This window comes from Athalia rosae, chromosome 3 (genome assembly GCF_917208135.1).
Source record: "Athalia rosae chromosome 3, iyAthRosa1.1, whole genome shotgun sequence".
Taxonomy (NCBI): Eukaryota; Metazoa; Arthropoda; class Insecta; order Hymenoptera; family Athaliidae; genus Athalia; species Athalia rosae.
The window spans coordinates 2277408-2291155 of NC_064028.1; the positions used below are offsets into that span (position 1 = coordinate 2277408).

The 13748-nt window shown below is 39.7% G+C and overlaps 5 protein-coding genes across 16 annotated transcripts; 2 read left to right on the forward strand and 3 right to left on the reverse strand.

The window, feature by feature from the left end:
* Positions 1-696: 696 nt before the first annotated feature.
* LOC105685625 (transmembrane emp24 domain-containing protein bai) lies at positions 697-2388 on the reverse strand. The gene is made up of 5 exons (XM_012399893.3): positions 2028-2388; positions 1738-1858; positions 1591-1661; positions 1290-1416; positions 697-1189 (listed from the first exon to the last, which is right to left on the reverse strand). Exons 1-5 carry the CDS (start codon positions 2205-2207, stop codon positions 1068-1070), a joined length of 621 nt encoding a protein of 206 aa, XP_012255316.1. The 5' UTR covers positions 2208-2388; the 3' UTR covers positions 697-1067.
* Positions 2389-2467: 79 nt separating this feature from the next.
* Positions 2468-5155, forward strand: LOC105685593 (probable cardiolipin synthase (CMP-forming)). 7 transcript variants are annotated; one of them, XM_048652238.1, is made up of 6 exons: positions 2468-2486; positions 2848-2989; positions 3060-3458; positions 3615-3872; positions 3966-4253; positions 5014-5155. In XM_048652238.1, the coding sequence occupies exons 3-5, from the start codon at positions 3123-3125 to the stop codon at positions 4236-4238; spliced, it is 867 nt and encodes a 288-aa protein (XP_048508195.1). In that variant the 5' UTR covers positions 2468-2486; positions 2848-2989; positions 3060-3122; the 3' UTR covers positions 4239-4253; positions 5014-5155. The 7 variants fall into 7 exon arrangements, with proteins under 7 accessions (XP_048508195.1, XP_020707650.2, XP_048508192.1 ...); XM_048652235.1 differs by lacking the exon at positions 2468-2486 and adding an exon at positions 2520-2701; XM_048652237.1 differs by lacking the exon at positions 2468-2486 and adding an exon at positions 2520-2693.
* On the reverse strand, positions 4410-5538 carry LOC105685592 (complex I intermediate-associated protein 30, mitochondrial). Its single transcript, XM_012399844.3, has 2 exons — positions 5180-5538; positions 4410-5103 (listed from the first exon to the last, which is right to left on the reverse strand). Exons 1-2 carry the CDS (start codon positions 5536-5538, stop codon positions 4575-4577), a joined length of 888 nt encoding a protein of 295 aa, XP_012255267.2. The 3' UTR covers positions 4410-4574.
* Positions 5539-5557: 19 nt separating this feature from the next.
* LOC105685591 (ribosomal protein S6 kinase delta-1) lies at positions 5558-10352 on the forward strand. Of its 6 annotated transcripts, none has more exons than XR_007277484.1 (8): positions 5558-5694; positions 5778-6011; positions 6366-7454; positions 7513-7643; positions 7728-8889; positions 8957-9052; positions 9168-9713; positions 9855-10352. XR_007277484.1 is itself a non-coding variant. In XM_048652230.1 (6 exons), exons 1-6 carry the CDS (start codon positions 5916-5918, stop codon positions 9291-9293), a joined length of 2700 nt encoding a protein of 899 aa, XP_048508187.1. In that variant the 5' UTR covers positions 5872-5915; the 3' UTR covers positions 9294-10352. The 6 variants fall into 6 exon arrangements, 1 of the variants encoding a protein (XP_048508187.1); XR_007277483.1 differs by having other exon boundaries at positions 5795-6011; XR_007277487.1 differs by lacking the exon at positions 5558-5694 and adding an exon at positions 6076-6199 and having other exon boundaries at positions 5871-6011.
* Positions 10353-11656: 1304 nt separating this feature from the next.
* LOC125500157 (glutamate--tRNA ligase-like) lies at positions 11657-12760 on the reverse strand. Its single transcript, XM_048651700.1, has 3 exons — positions 12360-12760; positions 12129-12264; positions 11657-12017 (listed from the first exon to the last, which is right to left on the reverse strand). The coding sequence occupies exons 1-3, from the start codon at positions 12466-12468 to the stop codon at positions 11996-11998; spliced, it is 267 nt and encodes an 88-aa protein (XP_048507657.1). The 5' UTR covers positions 12469-12760; the 3' UTR covers positions 11657-11995.
* Between the last annotated feature and the right edge of the window lie 988 nt (positions 12761-13748).

Sequence of the window (13748 nt, forward strand, 5' to 3'; positions counted from 1 at the left end):
GTTCTTGTTGAAAGGAGCGATAGAGAAGATTCTCGCAGCGCCTAGCCCGGCCAAAGCTGTATAAGAATGGAAGTTACAGAATTTAGGCATAAAAATTCATGATTATTCAATACGTACCAACCGCTATGGAATACATGATAGTTTTTCCGGTATTTCTACTAAATTTCTTCGAATGATGAGCGACATAAGCTCCAGCGCCGATCAATCCACCTCCACTAATTAACCTACATGCCAAACAGTCTCGATTTCTCCCTACAATGACGCTAGGATGATCTTCCGACATTTCGTTCCAAAGTAAAATACTTTTAATGCTATTCTACGTGTTTGTCTTTCAATAGATTATCTGTTTTATTCCACCGATCTGTACGTGATCTGCTGTGACTTCGGAAATACTATTGCCACTATCCACCGACTCCATGGATCAGCACCAGAGATTAGAGGGCACTCTAATCTCTGTCTGCGCAGATACCATTCTCAAGTAGCGTCGTCTGCAGCAACCACGTAATTAAAGAGACAAATTTCAAGCACTGATTTCAAAGCAATTCGTTGACCGAAGTATGTGGTGGATAATTTAAACAAATGATTACAGTGCTCCACTGATATTGTGTACTTGGATGGATAAAAGGACTGATTATTATGTCAACGTACGATGCTAGAACATGAGTTTTTCCACCACCAATAATTAGTTGCACGGGATTATTCATCAAACCTTTATCATTTAATTACCCTTCCAGGTTCCTTTTGAGATACAAAAAGTTTTGTTAGTCAGTATAATGAAGGATGGTTAAGTGCTACTTTAACGCGGTCTTCTTCTCTTCTTTGTGGGCAACAGACACGTTTTCATTACACTTAAAATATTATAGCGAAAGAAGTGGGGGAATACAGTCAGCGTGATATCAGACTCCTTTGCAGTGTCGATGATTTCTTTTTCAATCATTAATCATCTCCGTTTTCACCTTCCAACATTTCTCTGATAAATATATAGGATCACGAGACACTTTTTTCAATCATTTGAGATCTCCAACGGTGCGTCCCTACAGTATTTATAAATATCTGGATGATTCTGCTTATTCGATGAGTTTTTTGGCCTTGAAAAATCTCCTCAAGTATAACACCTGCCATGTGGCCAGGCCTAAAAGACAACACATTGAAAATATGCTGAAATACAGAACTCTGCTATTGGTTGATTCTGAAACAATACAGAAACCCCATTCGTTAAAATTTTTAGTAACAATGATTTGACCATATCCAATGGTAAAAGAACAATAAAAATAGCTCAGCTCTGGTACCGTTTGTATCTCTCATCTCTTCTTCGCTCTTGCGCATTCTTGAAAAGTCCTGAACTATAGCTTCGGACAAATCCTCGAGACGTTTCAACTCTACCTCCATTGGCTTCAGCTGGGCAGCTTCACCAATCTATAGAAAAATGAATAATCATAAGGCTTATATCTCGCTCAAAAACCCAGTAAATGTACAAAAAGAAATCCTGACCACAAAAATGCATGTAGGCATTACCGGACCAAGTGATCTAGAGTAAGTGAAGATTTACAATAGGTTCAATATTATAACTTTTTGCGATTATTGACTTACTCCTTCATAGCTTTTGGCTTCGATTCCACGTTTAAGATTTAACGAGATCTCCTGCTTTGTTCCTCGCATATCTGTGAGAATTTGAATTCAAATAAAGTATGTAAAATCTGGATAGATTTGATTAAATATTACTCAAATAATTCTTACGGGGCGGAACGATAGATGTGAAGCATATTTGGAAAGTATCATGATTTTCGGTAACGAAAGAAAACTTTCCGTGGGAGAGATCCTCGTTCTTTGACAGAATGTGACCCTTCGAATCTCGTACCTATAAAAAACAAATAACACCAAATAATACAGATGGTATAAATTTGAAATAGCACCAAACATATTGAGGTCTTGAAGAGTTAAGATTGAACTACATAACCTATAATCTAACTGTATATTCTAGGGCTCTCAGTTAGAATTTAAGATTATCAACGAGGGTCGATACTTACAACATAATTAACGGACTGCCCATGAGCCACTGAGACATCGTATTCGCCGGAGACAAGTACGTTTGCTTGAACCTCTTCTTTCAAACACTTTTCGGAGTTTGGTTCCAAATACCACCTAATGGCTCTAACGTTTATTAGTAGTGATAAGAAAGCAACGAGGAGCAAAGTCTTCGCCGCCATGATTATTGGCGTCGACTAATTTCACCCTCAATGGTAACGTGATGAGCTTATTCGTCAGATTTGTAATTTCTCAACACACAGACAGCACGAAGATATTTTAACATCACGACACGATGAGTTGGCAGCCATTTACCACCATCGATATGTTCTTTTTGACATAGGTCACAGCGTCACTTCCGCGACCGCAGTATTTTCACCAGCTCCCACATCGCTCCGGTGGCTGCCACGCCGACGTAGTTCCTGACGCGACTGACGACACGGTCAACAAAGAAGGAAATAGTAAGAAGATATATTCTCTCTTTCAACGTCAGGGGCGTAGTAGGATATTCCCAGATCCTCTATTAAAATTGTAAATAGAAATAGTTCAACTACATGAATGTTATCCTTGGATATTGCAAGAATTATGTTCCAGTCTCTAGTCTTCAGGGTCGAACTATTATTCAAATCATCTTCAGAAGAATCCAGGGACCTGAGTTTTTTGACCGAGTAATGAAGTCAGTTTGTATATACTATACATACATATACGAACGTTAATATTTGAATATATCAGTCGTAAGGACCTTGCTTTATCGGACCCAGTCTGCAGCTGATCACATCTGACATAACCTGACCGAATTAAATTTGTGGGTTATTTTTTTAGCGTTTCCATTTCAGCAGACTGATCCTATGACATACATACGATCAGTACGCATTGTACACTCTTCCTTCAGGGGTGTCATTATAGTAACTTTGGACGGTTGCCTGCTTGAGTGATCGCATTGGTGTTCGTTTGAAAAAAACCGGTATTATATTAACATGAGCCAACAGGTGGAAATAATCCTTAAAACCATTTCATAACTTTTTGTAATATAGGATGATGAAGCGGTAATATAAGAATCTTTCGCACGAACCACAAAGGTGATTGACCCTGGAAGAATGATTCAGTCTGTACTGCTAAGAAGCAGGTACTGTTTAGCGATCAAAGAAAAATGTCTCTTTAAAGGCACAGTCAGGCTTTGGGGACGACGGATCCTACATGTAGACGCCAATAGCCACAATGAAAATCAGGCATCTGCAAAAAAAAAATCCTCTCAAACTCCTGTTGTGAAAGTTCTACAACAACGATTGATACGTGACATTCGTCAGACCAAGGAACGTGTGGAGGAGGTTATAGAGAAAGAGAACATATGGACTGTGCCAAATTTTCTCTGCATTAGTCGTATAATAACGTCACCATATTTGGGATATCTGATCGTTTCACAGGATTACCAGGTAGATTGCATTATCATTACGCTTTTCTGATCGCTCATCCATCTATTTCTCTATTTACAATTTCCTTATTATACATCACTGGCCTGTTATATCAAGAATAACTCCAATCAAATATGAAATACTATTATATGCAAGGGGTGGTTATCCATATCGCAGGTCGCGTTATGTCTCCTAGCCCTTGCCGGAATCACAGATCTGGCCGATGGATGGATCGCACGCACATGGTCCTCTCAAGCTTCCAAGTTGGGAAGTCTGCTTGACCCTGTGGCTGACAAGATGTTGGTGGGAACGCTCTTTCTTACACTTACATGGGTAGAACTAATTCCTATCCAGCTCACATGCCTCGTTATTGTCCGCGATGTTGCTCTAGTTATTGGGGCTTCCTACATCAGATATCGTTCTCTGCCAAATCCTGTAAGCAAGGCATACGCCATCTTCCCTGTTTTAAACGACATCGATACCACTGCTGCAAATGTGACCATCCTTGTCTCTTTATTCCACTTTCAGAGGACACTGGTGAAATACTTTGACCCTACTTATGCTTCTGTTCAATTGGCGCCAACATTTGCTAGTAAACTAAATACAGGGGTACAGCTATGCCTAGTGGGTACTACTTTGGCTGCCCCTGTATTTCATTATGTCGATCATCCTCTTCTGCAGGGCCTGTGCTACTTGACTGCAGTTACAACTCTTGCCGGTGGTCTCAGTTATCTTGTGTCAAAAGATACTTATAAGTTTCTTCGTAAACCAAGGATTAGTCCACCCTCCTCGCCCCCGTGAACCTATTGTATAATTGTAAGTGGACTTTATAGAATAGTTTGAATCATTTGGATGATGAAAAACTTGTAATCAAAGTGACTCAAATGCCATCTTTTTATCCACGTACCTACAAACCATACTTTTCATCATTATGTAGGATTGAGAATTCAACTTTGATTCAAGACATCTGTATACGTGTAAAATTTGTTTTTTTATAATTAGGATTAATTTTACTCGAATATTTGTGAACCTACGCTGTGGATACAATCTCAAATCTAGTATTTCTCATAGTCGAATTATTACATTCCACCCTGAAGACTATGGCTTGATACAATCGATTGTTATATATGGAGGACTTCAATGGGCGGCAATGTTTTTGTCAGTTCTGTACATTTCATATGCAAACTCCTCCTTATGGTTTGGGTCATATATCACTCCAATATAATCAATTTCCAAGTGGAATGGACCTGTCACCTTATCACCAGCAGTGATTCCGAAGTTCACAATACTGTCCAGAGGTATGGGCTCCTGCTTGTCCTGAACCCTTCCCTTGCTGGCAAAGAAGAATTTGGAGAAAGGGATTTTAACATACTGCCAATAAGGCCCACCCCTGGTATAGAGCACATAGTGATACACATCGTGCCACATCAGGTCAAAGTAACCAGCTGTTGAAATATTTAAGAGATAGGACCGCCCGTCCCCTCTCACTCGCATTACAAGATGATTATAGGGATTCCAGTCATAGTTTGCTTCTCGCTTAAAGGATTTACGAGCACGCACTGTTTTTATGTTACAGTATCCTGCTCTTTTGATATCCCCGGTCTTTGGCAGACGTGTGTCCAGATGACCAGAGAACAACCCTCGGCCAGACTTCGTTAACTCCAGGCTTGGAATTGAAATACCAAATAAGTGTAATAAAAGCCATATTAGATAAGTAAGTGACAAGCGAATATCTTATTTACCGACAATTCGAATATCCCTCTCCATTGTCACTGTCAGCAGTTACTATCCAGTTGGAAAGTGACTTTTCATCCCCGTCAAAACGCCAGACCACATCAATCTCGTTCTCTCGATATAAGAGCACTGGATCGTTTTCAAACCGTTCGATGACTTCCCGTTTGAATAGTCTGAGCTCGTCTCCTAGTAAACTTAGGCCATTGCGGATGTGCCAGAACTCCGATCGTTTTTCGGTTGAAGTCGAGGGGTAACCTCCTCGGCGATCCTTCTCCCAGAATGACATTTGGCGTGCTAACGGTGCCGTCACGTGCTGTCGTTCCAATATCGTTGAGATAACTCGGCTGATTTTTGTGTACATTACCATTTTAATGACAATTCGTTGTGTTTAACCCAGGTAAATACGTTCGACCGCCGTTCGTGTGACTATTCCATGATCACGTAATATAAAAACATGGAGCAACAACAGTGCTACTAGCATTCCGAAGTTGGACCCTATCCCATGCGCCGTCCACTGGGAAAAGTAACCCGACCTCGTACCATTCATATGCCCATGCAGACAACGTTTTGGCCCAATTTGACCCGATTAACCTCGGGAAATTGAAGTTCCGAATTCATTTAAGGTTTGCTGTCAAATCAGTGCCGTTCACTAGAGGATCCCTGAGTGCCGTATCACAGAATAAAAACCACGACATTTTGGTTGACTAAACATGAACTGATGAATAGTTGGACCTTGCAATAGAGATGGCAACATCTAAAGACAAATGGGTTCAGAGGTTCTTTATTAGCGAGACCTCGCGTCACAAAAAAGGATTTACAATCTACAAACTAACATCAGTGGTATGATTATCTGTTTTTAACAATCAATTTTGATGTCGTTCATTATATGGTCGAATGATTTCAGGACTTATCCCTGTGTCCCTTTGCTCGTTGATTTCATGTAACCGGTATTGTGTAAAATTCGACTTTCCACATCCTGCTGCCTATTTTAAGTATAGACTCCTAGAGAAGTCGTTAATAGTTATCTAGTAGGTACAAAAAATTAAACTCATTTGCTGAAATTTCTCATTTTGCTTGTCTAGGCTGTCGGATTGAGTTGGTTTTTCTCTGCTCATATTCTAAGATACATTACATCTCCGAGTAGTGCTAAGAACCTCTCATTACAGTTCAGTAGCTAATTAAGTATTTTTGCAGGTATATCCAAAAGCAGCTCCAGATGCAGTTTCACGTGTATCGATTTGGAAGCGTTATAACGACTTCAGGAATCTCCATCGCGAGATGAGTATACAACATGAGAGTTTGAAAATAAAGGAGCCATTTCCGCAATTGGTAAAACCTAAGTTTTTCGGCCGTTTTGAGGCTGAAGTTATTGAAGAGAGGCGACAATGTGCAATAAAATTAATGGAGTTCATCGCCAAGTACACCCAACTTTTTACAAGTAATGCTTTTGTCAAATTTTTTGAACCAGGATATCCTCACAATTATCCGACCAATTGCCGGACCCTCTCAGTTAGCTCGGATACTTCAGAGGATGACCAGAATTTCGACTCTACTGTTAGTGGGACTAATTATCTCTCAACAAGTGTACACGTTGCCCAAAACGCTGAGCCAGTTATCTGGAGCAAGAAATCAAGCTCCAATAATGGGCTTGTTGAAAGTGAGCTAGAAAATAGCAAAGATGTTATCGTAAATAATACTGAAGTCAACATACCTGCAGAAGGTGAATCATCGATAGATACTTGTCGCATTATGGGTGTAAAAACTCATGCAGAAATTGATGGAGATGCAAAAAGATCCGAATACAGTTATGAGGAATTATTGGAGCAAAAGAACGTGATCAGCAGTCGAAAAGGGACACAGATGAATGAGGAAGTCTCGCAAAATCAAACCACTGAGTGTCTGGTACATAATAATTCTGACTCGCCCAGTGGGCAGAAAGACTCCAGCAATTATATTTTGCTGGCTGCTGCTCACATGAGCGCTGCTTTTCACCACGAAGCCTTGACCGAATACAGAGAAGCATTTACGCAGTACAAACTTGGAATATCAATTCTCTTGAATGGGGTCCAATCAGACACAAATTACAGTCGGAAGACTAATATCAAAGAAAAGATATTGAAATATTTAGAAAGGGCTGAGAAACTTTACCACCAATATTTGAATTGCAATGTATCCCCGCTTAGTAAATCCCGAGATGAATTACAAAATTACAAAGTCTTGCGGATTGTGGGATCTGTCATGCTTGTCAGAGACACATCTCGGAACTGCAATAGAGTTATAAAGGTGAGGTAGAAGCGACTCCCGAATTTTTTCCAATCCTAATGAATGATTCATCATTTAGACCATCCAGAAGCCAGCAGGGAGTGTGGCAGGAAGTGCATACATCTTTCGGGATAAAATTCCATACATGGTCCGACTATATGACTGCATAGAAACAGACTCCATGATATTTCTAGTCTTACAGTATGCGAGGTAAGATCCTCCATCCCTGAGTATCCGATTGCCGTATGATTCCAGGATTTGTGATCATCCTAAGTTTGATTTTTCATTTGACAGCGGTGGAAAGCTTTGGGAGTATATAAAGTCTTACTATAAAAGACGGAATGCGTTTCCCAATTGGTATGATGAAAGCTTTATGAAAACAGCAAGGTATGACGCAATAATTAAGTCTAATTTTAGAAGAAATTTAGACAAAGAAAGATTAGAACCGCCTGTAGTATCGGAGGCCGCGTGTGACTTGAAGTCAACGACTAGTAACGCCAGCGGGAATTTCGACCTGGTGATGAAGCCAACTATCGGGCCTATGGAGTCACTGAAAACATTGCAGAATGAATCGGGGGGCAGCTCTGAACGCTCTAGAACTCTCCTTACCACACATCTACTTGTTAAAGCTCGAGAACTGCTCAGATCTGTTGATGCTACTCTCAAACAAAGTAATTCAATAGCCGGTAGACTGGACGAATCTGATAGCATGATGCAGACGGATCATCGTGTAATAGACAAAAGACTTGAGATACGACATGAGCAGCAGCATACCCAAAACTTCTCTGAAGACACTGTAGAAAATGATTTAGATAGTTACCAAAGCATTCCATCTTCAAACAAAAAAATTGACCAACAGGAAAGAATGGAAAAATTAACTCAACATTCGATGAGTTCTGAAAAACAATTGCTCCAAAAAACTGGACAAACCAAGACTCTTCACTCAGAATCTACAAGACTTATATTGAATTCCCATTCATTACCAGTCAATTTTTCTCAAAACAATGAGATGAATGCTGACTCGTGGAACAGTTTCAACAATATAAATAGTTTTTCAAAACCAAGGCGGTACTCTGAAGAAACCAGTGTAATATTAAATCAGGACAGATCTAATTTATTCTCGAATGAAGACAGTGGTATTGAGATGGAAGATGAGCTATGGAAGCTACCTGAAGGAACGATCAGATTCTGGGCTGCTGAACTGCTCCTAACACTCGATTTTCTTCATCAACATAACGTAATAGTAGGAAATTTGAGGCCTGATGATATATTGCTTGGAAATGGAGGACACCTCGCTGTGACCTACAAAGTCCCTGGTCGTCCTTTTGATTTTTCACAAGTGCAGAAGCCTTACACAGCCCCTGAACTCTGCATGTTTCTTCCAACAACCCCTCCATCTACCGCAGCTGATGTGTGGAGCTACGGAGTATTACTCTACGAACTGTTCACTGGAATCGTGAGTTCAGTCAATCCTTATACACCATCATAATGAATGACAGGTGATGTTGACATTTCATTTTTAGAAATTCCAGTCCGAGCATCCCAGGTTGTTTAACTCTCACTCCATTCTCAATATGCCTGACGATTTATCTTTACACGCAAAATCTCTGATATCCAGCGTGAGTATAATTTTAAAGTCCATAAGTAGGTAAAATAAATATGAAGTTGTTTTACTATAAAATATTTTACCACAATTGCCCAGAATTTATGTGGTTTCTTGGTTTGACATCTCAGGTGTTGCGGTACAAGCCGGAGGAGCGATTGACCATTACAGAGATCAAAGATCACCCATTCTTTGCAAGTATTGACTGGTTGAAGTTGCTGAAGTCATGTACATCCGAAAAAATAAATATCCAGTAGATACCATGAGTATAGAACATTGTCATTATCTGATCTGGACGTACTGATACTCACTACATGTATTATCATTTCCTGTATATCTAGGACGAACAAATTGTGTGTAGGCAAATATTAGATACTTTATAAATCATTCGTACTGCTGATTGTCAGCATAATTTGATTAATATCTCTTTCGTTAGTATGAACCCACCTGTTACAATTTCTGATACTTCTATCCTTTGTAGTGAGCAGCTTCAAGAAGTTTTCCTCCAAAATGGCTCGGCTGCCTTCTGTTTTTGTTTAGATAATAGACTAGGGCTCTTAGGACAAAAATCGTTGAGGCTCAGGCAAACACCAGAGTACGACAAGTGTAGACACCTGAGCAAAGAAGATCTGGAGGATGAATTGAGGCGAGGAGAATCTTAGGGTGTCAGATTCAAGGTAGGAGAAAGACGTTTGGCTGGCGATTTGACTTTGAGTGTCGGCGCCACAGCAAAACGAGAGGGATGTAGGCAAGGTGTTGTTGGATAATATCAGTCTCTTTTATGAACAATATAAGCATGATCTCTATTTTGGTTTCAGTTTTTTATTTCGAATACAAGGATGCTCTAATCCAACGATCGTGGACTAGAAAAGGAGACTGCGGCAATGAGGTTGTACTGAAGGAAAAATTGCCACCTCCCCTTCAACTTGCACATTCGATTTGCAAAATCCTGAGTGAAGGATGGTAAACCGATTTCTGTGCGCTATCTAGTTGGTATCAGCACTTTCTGACGAGCACCTTATTACCTGCAACAGGAAGTGTGCTTACACCTGCTAGTTTACAACTTGCAAAATAATTATCATACATATGCATAGCGTCGAATAATTGATGTATACGAATAAGTCCTTATGCAATGTATTCATAAGTTGCATTCATTCGAATTACTGGGGCAATATTGTAATATAGAAACGAACATTATTCATCTTGTCAATGATATTCTAAAGTTTTTGATAATTATTTAAATAATGTATGTAAGCTGAATGTATTCCACCTGCATAACTCATGAATAAATGAGAAGCTATCTTCAAACGAAAAAAGGTTTCGTATTATTTACATCCTTAAACCCCTGAAACCATCATTCATTAACATGTAGAGTCCGGGAATAACGGAAAGTGAGCAAGCAAGTGGAAAAGTATGATACAACATAATGTCTAGGAATACCTCCTCAGGATTTCTGTTCTCCTGATACAAAATTTTATTTTCGGCGAAAATTTTTATTTTCGGATTTGGAATACCTCCTCGGTTTTTCTGTTCTCCTGATACCAAAAAAAAAAAAAAAAATTTTGAAAGAGATTCTATACACAGGATTGAATGCATAGACATGATCAGGCACCCGGTCTCGGAATACCTCCTCAGGATTTCTGTTCTCCTGATACAAAATTTTGTTTTCGGCGAAAATTTTTATTTTCGGATTTGGGATACCTCCTCGGTTTTTCTGTTCTCCTGATACCAAAAAAAAAAAAAAATTTTTGAAAGAGATTCTATACACAGGATTGAATGCATAGACATGATCAGGCACCCGGTCTCGGAATACCTCCTCAGGATTTCTGTTCTCCTGATACAAAATTTTGTTTTCGGCGAAAATTTTTATTTTCGGATTTGGGATACCTCCTCGGTTTTTCTGTTCTCCTGATACCAAAAAAAAAAAAAAAAATTTTTGAAAGAGATTTTATACACAGGATTGAATGCATACACATGATCAGGCACCCGGTCTCGGAATACCTCCTCAGGATTTCTGTTCTCCTGATACAAAATTTTATTTTCGGCGAAAATTTTTATTTTCGGATTTGGAATACCTCCTCGGTTTTTCTGTTCTCCTGATACCAAAAAAAAAAAAAAATTTTGAAAGAGATTCTATACACAGGATTGAATGCATAGACATGATCAGGCACCCGGTCTCGGAATACCTCCTCAGGATTTCTGTTCTCCTGATACAAAATTTTGTTTTCGGCGAAAATTTTTATTTTCGGATTTGGAATACCTCCTCGGTTTTTCTGTTCTCCTGATACCAAAAAAAAAAAAAAAAATTTTTGAAAGAGATTCTATACACAGGATTGAATGCATACACATGATCAGGCACCCGGTCTCGGAATACCTCCTCAGGATTTCTGTTCTCCTGATACAAAATTTTGTTTTCGGCCTAAATTCTAATTCCCAGGACCTACATTCTAGAGCTCTACATTATAACTTCCGGATGAGATTCAGTGTGATCGGATATGCATGCACGCATGTGAGGATGTATGATATGATTTACGCATGAATATATCACCAACAATGGATATCATTCAATGATGCATACAGGGATACAGGGATGTAATCATTGATAACTGAACAATCGACGTATTGGTTACAATGAGCTTTTATTAATAAATTAATCGTCAAGAATACATATTGAGACTTTGCAATGGACAATATAAATTCATTTTTATATACTAATGATTAATGCGTCACAAGAGTATGGACGATAGTTTCATTTCAATTAACATTCAGTTATTCATTCCTTATTCTCTAAGATACGAGACGTACACATTATCATTCATTTCTACATAATTATCCACTTGGAAGACTTAGTAATTGGATGTATTAATCACTGAACTACAGGATATTGTATAGACTATTGATGGCAATGCATCGAGGATAGTCTTGTATTTTCTATGCGGGTGCAGGGCCAGCGTTGCCTTCAGGGACTGTCCAATGCTCTCCTGAAAATAAAAATGAGAGAGAGGTGAGGAAATCTGATCAAACTCAACTATAGCTTGTCGGGTCTTTGTCCGGAATGATCCCAGCCCAAAGAAGATCCCCTTGGAATTTACAGGCAGCATCTGGTACGAGTCCTGTTTGATACGTGTCTTCTAAGGGTCGGATAAAATTTCCTCGGTTTCCTCGAGCCAATGAATAGTTGCACGATGTTGCACAGAGCTGTACGGAGGCCTCCGAGATGCAGGTAACCTGAAAACAGCATCGGAGTGAAGAGAATGACATCGGCAAGAAGAAAAACCAGATCCTCATCTCTCAGCTGACCAGTGAATCTTTTCTAAGCTCACCTGTTGGGCTCGGGGCGAACCGAACATGCACTCCTTGTGTTCTGTACGACCATTTGGGAAATGTTTCAAGATTTGAGGAGGAGAGTAGAGCACGCTGCACTTTGTGCATGTCACCGAATGTCACGCGATAGAGATCATAAACCACATGAATCCTCTCAATTTTCTCTGATCTGGGGGGTTACCGGCGAATGTCATTTGCGCGTGAAGCCACACACGTCAAGGTGAACGAGAGAAATCATCAAAGTGCACCCATTCCAGAATTTTTCCCTAATTTTTCCTTGTTTTCTCGTTTTCTTAATTAATTCGTCAATCATCTCTACCTTTCGCTGGTCCTGGAAGCGTTCTATGATGTGCAGCTGAAGTGACACAATCCCAGATTGATTCCTGATTTTTTTTTATTTTTTCTAATTTTTTCCGATTTTTAATTAATTATTTAAATTTTTCGCGCATTTCTGTGGGCGCCGCCATCTTCTCTAAGCTCCGCCCACCGCGAGTACAGCTAGCGCCATGTGGCGGAATTTTGGTGAACTAACGCCTAGAAAAACGCGAAAGTTTTGACCCTTCTTCGAGCAAAGCCGGAAAAGTATTGACCCTGTTCCCGGGTGAAAACCGCAGAAGTTTTGACCCTTCTTCGAGCGAACCCGGAAAGGCATTGACCCTGTTCCCGGGTGAAAACCGCAGAAGTTTTGACCCTTCTTCGAGCGAACCCGGAAAAGTATTGACCCTACTCAAATTGTTGGTGCACGAAGTGGGTCAATTTCCAATTTAAAAACCGAATTTTTCAAAGAATGGTGAATTTTTTACTTTGAAAAGCAAAGAAATTGTAATATCTTTGTAGTTTGCAGTCGTCGTTCAAATTCGTAGTCAGACTCTTGCTTCCTAGATTGAAATATAAAGAATCGCTGCCTTGTCATCATTATTTTTTCTGTCCCCTCATTTTTCCTGAATCTTTATCAATGTTTTACTTGATTTTCAATCAATTCATAGACCTCCTCAATCGTCTGCAATGATATGCAGGTGTAAATTATTTCCAGATTTTTTTCCGATTTTTTAATCAATTCATAGGGATATATTGAACCTCAATTATTTAATCATCGCATCACGCGCAAGTGGGCCAGAGTGGGCGTCCAAAGCGCCTGATGATAGATGCACCCGCATTACACGCGACTCCTCCGCTGTAAGGCGGGTCTCGGTGAGTCAAGGGGCAAGAAACTTGGAATTTTAGTTCACGCAAGTTCCGCTGGTTGATGTTAACCTACTCGGCGCTGCCTGTCACTTCTTCGGCGGGGAAGATAGGATGGTTGATCAGCTAATTCAAAAATCGAAAATAAATGGGAAATAATCAGGAGAAAATTGCACTTCTATGTATTTCACTTTGCGTGGTATGTA

Coding starts and splice junctions, on each gene's coding strand:
- LOC105685593 (XM_048652238.1), top strand. CDS start 3,123: ATGATTCAGTCTGTACTGCTAAGAAGCAGGTACTGTTTAGCGATCAAA. Junction 3,459..3,614: donor TCGTTTCACAGGATTACCAG/GTAGATTGCATT, acceptor TCCATATCGCAG/GTCGCGTTATGTCTCCTAGC. Junction 3,873..3,965: donor ATCGTTCTCTGCCAAATCCT/GTAAGCAAGGCA, acceptor TTCCACTTTCAG/AGGACACTGGTGAAATACTT.
- LOC105685591 (XM_048652230.1), top strand. CDS start 5,916: ATGGCAACATCTAAAGACAAATGGGTTCAGAGGTTCTTTATTAGCGAG. Junction 7,455..7,512: donor ACTGCAATAGAGTTATAAAG/GTGAGGTAGAAG, acceptor TTCATCATTTAG/ACCATCCAGAAGCCAGCAGG. Junction 9,053..9,167: donor CAAAATCTCTGATATCCAGC/GTGAGTATAATT, acceptor TTGACATCTCAG/GTGTTGCGGTACAAGCCGGA.
- LOC105685625 (XM_012399893.3), bottom strand. CDS start 2,207: ATGGCGGCGAAGACTTTGCTCCTCGTTGCTTTCTTATCACTACTAATA. Junction 1,662..1,737: donor CACATCTATCGTTCCGCCCC/GTAAGAATTATT, acceptor AAATTCTCACAG/ATATGCGAGGAACAAAGCAG. Junction 1,190..1,289: donor AGAGATGAGAGATACAAACG/GTACCAGAGCTG, acceptor GTATTGTTTCAG/AATCAACCAATAGCAGAGTT.
- LOC105685592 (XM_012399844.3), bottom strand. CDS start 5,538: ATGGTAATGTACACAAAAATCAGCCGAGTTATCTCAACGATATTGGAA. Junction 5,104..5,179: donor GAGGGATATTCGAATTGTCG/GTAAATAAGATA, acceptor TTCAATTCCAAG/CCTGGAGTTAACGAAGTCTG.
- LOC125500157 (XM_048651700.1), bottom strand. CDS start 12,468: ATGCACAAAGTGCAGCGTGCTCTACTCTCCTCCTCAAATCTTGAAACA. Junction 12,265..12,359: donor GTTCGCCCCGAGCCCAACAG/GTGAGCTTAGAA, acceptor TGCTGTTTTCAG/GTTACCTGCATCTCGGAGGC. Junction 12,018..12,128: donor ACTCGTACCAGATGCTGCCT/GTAAATTCCAAG, acceptor TTTTATTTTCAG/GAGAGCATTGGACAGTCCCT.